A 5019-nucleotide genomic window follows, 5' to 3' on the forward strand; every position below is an offset into this window, starting at 1 on the left:
TCTGACGTCTTGCCTTCCTATGTATGCTAATTTTGTTATGAATGTGTCTACAGGTTGAGGAACTGCTAAAGGAGTTTGACAACGTTTGCACTTTGAGAGTAAGGATGCCGATATCCTCAGATCTTAACAACCCGCGGAACTTCATCACCAAGATCTCCAGGTACAACAAAGTAGTGAACATCCCAAACAGCATGACTGTGTTGGACGAGCTTTTACCAATCTCCATTGAGATGGCTAAAAGAAACTTGAGAGGAATCTGGAACTTCACAAACCCAGGTGTGGTGAGTCACAACGAGATCCTAGAGATGTACAGAGACTACATCAACCCTGAATTCAAATGGGCAAACTTCACACTAGAGGAGCAAGCTAAAGTTATCGTGGCTCCAAGAAGCAACAACGAGATGGACGCTTCTAAGCTCAAGAAAGAATTCCCTGAGCTACTCTCTATTAAGGAGTCTCTGATTAAGTATGCATTCGAGCCAAACAAGAAAACCTGAAGAGTGAAAGGATTGTGATTCATCATTAGATTAATCACCTCTAATATCAGTTTCTATTATATTTGTTTTTGTGTTATTGTTTAATTGCCTTATCCTTCCACTTCCTTCACTAGATTTGCTTATCCTTCACTAGATTTGCTTTATGTAATAAGAGCTTGTTGTAATATTTCTCTATTGTGTTCCTGTTCTCATTTTTGTCATAAGTTTCTTTTTTATTTTGTCACAAGTTGCTCTACTCTTATTATATTAGAATCAAACCACTCAAAGAGTCTAGTAATGACTGCTTTTTTGTTACAAAACAATAATTTTTATTGGGTTACATGATGAACTCACTTGACATCGTCTTGGGATATTAAGGTGAGGATGTCGTCGTGTCGGCGAGCTTCTCAAGGAAGCAAACAACGTCGTCAGGTGAACCAAGGAGATATCTGGCATTGGTGCGAGTACGACCCACAGCGCAAGAGAAGTAATTCTCTCCTTTGAGGTCAAGAACATTCCATGAGATCTTCTCTGGTGAAGGCCGTCTTGAGTTTCCTAAGCTATGGTTGGATCCGCTTTTTCTTTCTGTTGTCTGAAGAGATCTCTGTGAGGACTTGTTGTTGTTGTTGTTAGAGTTAGAGGATGATGAAGATTTTGGTCCACTTTTGTTGTTATGTGTCGACTTTGACGGCGGTCTTCGGTCTCCTGATGATGACTTACTTCCACTATCAGATGATGGTCTGACTCGTGCAATGGCTGGTATGTCGGATGGAAGTTCTGGTTCGAAGAAGGTGTAAACATCTTCGTCCTGTTATTAAACATAGTGTCAAAGAGACATTTGTATCAAGAAGATCCCTCAGAGACTCTAGAACCTGGATATGGTATATATTACAAGAAAAGCTTTAATCACCTTCCCCAAGAAATGACCAATGCACAAGACGTAATCAATGGGCGTGGTCATCGACTTGCTATGCACTATCTCTCCTAGAATGCGGTCTATTGCGGCTCCCTGAGAAAAGAAAAGATTCTGGAATGTGAGAATCTTAGGTGATACAGAATAGACAAGAAAAGGCTATTGATAGATTTTGCTTTTACCTTTGTCACACCAACCGCACGGACTTCTACAGAGCGGCTTCCTTGCACAACATCAACTGATGCATTAGAGATTGGACCTGTCCATAAGTGTTGTAACAAATCTCTTGCTTGAAGTCTCCCAAATTCGATATCTACAGGGAAGAATGAGATAATAAGTGTCTCAGGGGTGACTGAAAGGCAAATACAATTCAGGTCAGGTAAAAATAGAGAAGTAAGTACCTGCATATTTGTAGTTCCATATAAGTGAAGTATCGCGTGTTTCAAAGTGTGACCTAGGAGTTCTCTCAGTGAAGTACTTGAAAACATGCTACAAATAGGCAAAACAAGAATTCAGCAAGGGGACATAAAGAGAGTTACCAAGTTTGAGATGCTGTTTTTTGTGAACCATCAATCTACTTTACCTTAACGCTATCAACCCATTCCATGTTCAAATGTTCTGGCATTGTAGTCATCCACTCTCCATTAGTAAGCCTTAGGAACATCCCATTTTCTGCGGCCAACCACATATCATACTCTCCGAAGTTCTGATTTTAAGTATATTTAGTGATCAGTCAGGGAAATTACTATAACAAGAAAAGATTAGAAGGAAACTGACAGAAAGAGATAAGATTTAAGTACTTTATCCAAAACGCTTCTGCTGCTTCCACTCAGGACAACTATGGTTGTACTTGGATCACTGCATAATGCCTTTAACGGTCCTTTTAGCTCAGGGTGTAGATTAAGATCCATCTCCTTTATTTGATCACCTCTTCTTCCTTGATTATCCACTGGTTCAGTCAATGTTGCATTGAAACCCTGAATGTATTTGCAACCACAAGTTATAGTGAGCAGAAGCATGGTTAAAGGTATCTCCCAAGGGATGACTATGAGAAACAGAACTATGAAGTACTTCACAACTCTTCACAACTCTTGACAACAACCACTTACAAGGATCAGTAGCCTGTTGTTGGACTTTGAATACCGTTGAATTGCATCATGCTGTGGAAGCTCAGGTGGGACTTTACTAATTCGTAGTTGTGCCTCAATTACGGTGTCATTTAGTTCACTGTAGATTTGTTAAGAGTTGCATTTTAAAAGCTTGAACACATTAAAAGCTGGTAAAATGGAATAGTAATGTCTTCATTGATTTGCATACCTTACGAAAGTTTCAGCCCACTCTTGAGCAGTGTGGGTTTTGACATGATGAAAATTATGCCGATGTCTTTTCTCTCTTTCTTCAGCTGTCATATTTAGAGCCTGTCCAATGGAGGCAGCAACTTCTGTTATGTTCCAAGGATTCACAAGAATAGCTCCAGCACCCAGAGACTGTGCAGCACCTGCAAACTGTAAAACAAATGCAACTTAAAACCACAGATGGAAACACATACCTCTGACTTTTATTACTTTAAAATTAGAACTATATCAAGATGCAAAGTAGGAGTTATTACTTCACTAAGAATGAGGACTCCTTTTTTGGCCTCTTGGCAAGCAACAAATTCGTAACTGACAAGGTTCATTCCATCTCTCAAAGATGTGACAAGTGCAACATCTGAAGAAAGAGAAATCAAAGAAACATATCAGATGGCAGAAAGGAACACTCTTGGAACTGGAAATGACATTCCTGAGACTTGGTAAGTAACCATGTCATAGGTAGCCAGACAATTTACCTGTGACAGCATAAAGTGCACATAAGGCATGAAAGTCCAGAGAACGATCCTGACAGTGACAGGGAATGAGGATTTTATCAGAGTCAGAGTTGCAATTTCAAACTATAAGATCCAGAATACTATAATATGTTCTCTATCCATGGTACCAGCAAGAATGTATTGCTAATTTAATTTTCGATTCCTAACATAAGGATGCAAGTCATAAAAATGCTGAGGGCTGCAGAGGTCTAAAATTCCAATTGTATAAACGCAAGATCATCTTTTATGAAACGAAAAATGAACTACAGCTAGTGACAAATCATAATTATCCAAACTAGCTGAAGAAGCATAGAGAGGAGAAAACAGACCAGGTGATGTATTGGAACAGCAGTCAGTGTCCCAAAACGACCATTAATGCGTCCCACAATTTCATGAACTTGGCTTGTGAGTTTTTGATCTGTAAGAGAAGAAATATACATTCATAAGATAATCCATTAGCTAATAATGGTTTCAAATTTCTGTGGTTTAAAGAGATTAGGTCCTATCACAGCCTACCGAAGTTTTGGTGACATGATTCCTTGTGAAAACTTACATGCAACTATATACATCAGAGAAGCTATGAATAAACTCAAAAGTAAGAAAGCCTACATTCGGGGACGTCTGTTCTTGTTGGCACCGCAATTTGCAATAACACCACTTTATCACGCCAGCTTGCATTTTCCTCGAGAAATTTTTCAAATGCCAGAATCTTTTGTGGAATCCCTTTGATCATATCAAGGCGATCAACACCTAACATCACCTATAAAGAACAAAAAAATTATGAAGAGTAAGGATTAACTAATTCGAAGTGATACTTTCATTGACTTGCTTTAGAATAGATCAGCGGGGTTTCCCATGGTAACTGGCTCTTTTGTAGACCTTTAAGATATCAAAAGATAGAAAAATCTGTACCTTTCTGCCAGCAAATCTTTCTTTCAGTTCCTTCATGTGTTGTATGACTTCAGTGACCTCAAGTGCTCGTATAAACCGCTCAGAGTCTATGCCAATTGGAAACTGAAATCCAAAGCAAACACAGAATAATGTTACAAGGCTTTCAAAATACAACACAGGTATTATGAGTTATTAATTTTGTCACTGTGGGATGATAAGTGTGAATAAGGGTTGAAGTGATGAGATGTTCATACAGCAGCAACTCGAGTGAGCCTTCCTTGATCCTCAACTCCCTCAGGTGTTCCTTCAAGTCCAAGAATACGAGTGCACGCACTTACAAAGTGTCTTGCATAGTCATATGTATGGAAGCTGGAAAGTAAACAATATGAGTTCTGTAAGTCTGCTGTGTCACCTAAGGTATGGAACCTGTCACAGTTGTGCCATTACCAAGGCAAGAGTACTTGAAAATAAAATAGAAGCAAAAACTGAGATTTTTACCCAACTAAATCAGCAGCAAGAACTGAGCGAAGGAGCTCTGATCGTGATGGAAGTGTCCTGTGTATCTCAGAAGAAGGGAATGGTGTATGGAGAAACCATCCAACTTTCATCTTACTGTTGTATTCCTTAAGGCATTTAGGAAGGAACATAAGATGATAATCATGGCACCAGACAACATCTCCCTCTTCGTAGTGCTCATTGACAACATCAGCGAACATTTGGTTTGCTTTTTTGTATGCAGCAAATTGAGACTGGAAACTTCTTGTTGTGGCAAGACGATCTTCTTGTGGAAGTCCAAGGTAGTGAAACAGAGGCCACAGAATATTGTTGCAATAACCATTGTAGTACTGATGAACAATCTCTTCATCAAGAAACACAGGTATACACCTCTGCAA

At 39.2% G+C, this 5019-nt stretch overlaps 2 protein-coding genes across 3 annotated transcripts in view; one reads left to right on the forward strand and one right to left on the reverse strand.

Moving 5' to 3' along the window:
* Nucleotides 25-712, forward strand: LOC109126283 (trifunctional UDP-glucose 4,6-dehydratase/UDP-4-keto-6-deoxy-D-glucose 3,5-epimerase/UDP-4-keto-L-rhamnose-reductase RHM1-like). The gene has a single exon (XM_019229609.1). The coding sequence runs from the start codon at nt 42-44 to the stop codon at nt 495-497; it is 456 nt and encodes a 151-aa protein (XP_019085154.1). The 5' UTR covers nt 25-41; the 3' UTR covers nt 498-712.
* LOC104714125 (alpha,alpha-trehalose-phosphate synthase [UDP-forming] 1-like) overlaps nt 458-5019 on the reverse strand; it is a 6244-nt gene continuing 1682 nt past the window's right edge. The window contains exons 3-17 of one of the 2 annotated variants that reach the window (XM_010431384.2): nt 4625-5013; nt 4381-4495; nt 4148-4249; nt 3845-3995; nt 3565-3653; nt 3218-3266; nt 2999-3099; nt 2707-2894; nt 2499-2616; nt 2190-2366; nt 1973-2095; nt 1791-1878; nt 1572-1702; nt 1387-1485; nt 458-1284 (exon numbers count right to left, since the gene is read on the reverse strand). In XM_010431384.2, the coding sequence (XP_010429686.1) occupies nt 850-1284; nt 1387-1485; nt 1572-1702; nt 1791-1878; nt 1973-2095; nt 2190-2366; nt 2499-2616; nt 2707-2894; nt 2999-3099; nt 3218-3266; nt 3565-3653; nt 3845-3995; nt 4148-4249; nt 4381-4495; nt 4625-5013 (2355 nt within the window). In that variant the 3' untranslated portion in view covers nt 458-849. The remainder of the gene's footprint in view (nt 1285-1386; nt 1486-1571; nt 1703-1790; nt 1879-1972; nt 2096-2189; nt 2367-2498; nt 2617-2706; nt 2895-2998; nt 3100-3217; nt 3267-3564; nt 3654-3844; nt 3996-4147; nt 4250-4380; nt 4496-4624; nt 5014-5019) is intronic. The other variant, XM_019229608.1, reaches the window with a different exon arrangement.

Source organism: Camelina sativa, chromosome 9 (genome assembly GCF_000633955.1).
Source record: "Camelina sativa cultivar DH55 chromosome 9, Cs, whole genome shotgun sequence".
Taxonomy (NCBI): Eukaryota; Viridiplantae; Streptophyta; class Magnoliopsida; order Brassicales; family Brassicaceae; genus Camelina; species Camelina sativa.

Coding starts and splice junctions, on each gene's coding strand:
- LOC109126283 (XM_019229609.1), top strand. CDS start 42: ATGTGTCTACAGGTTGAGGAACTGCTAAAGGAGTTTGACAACGTTTGC.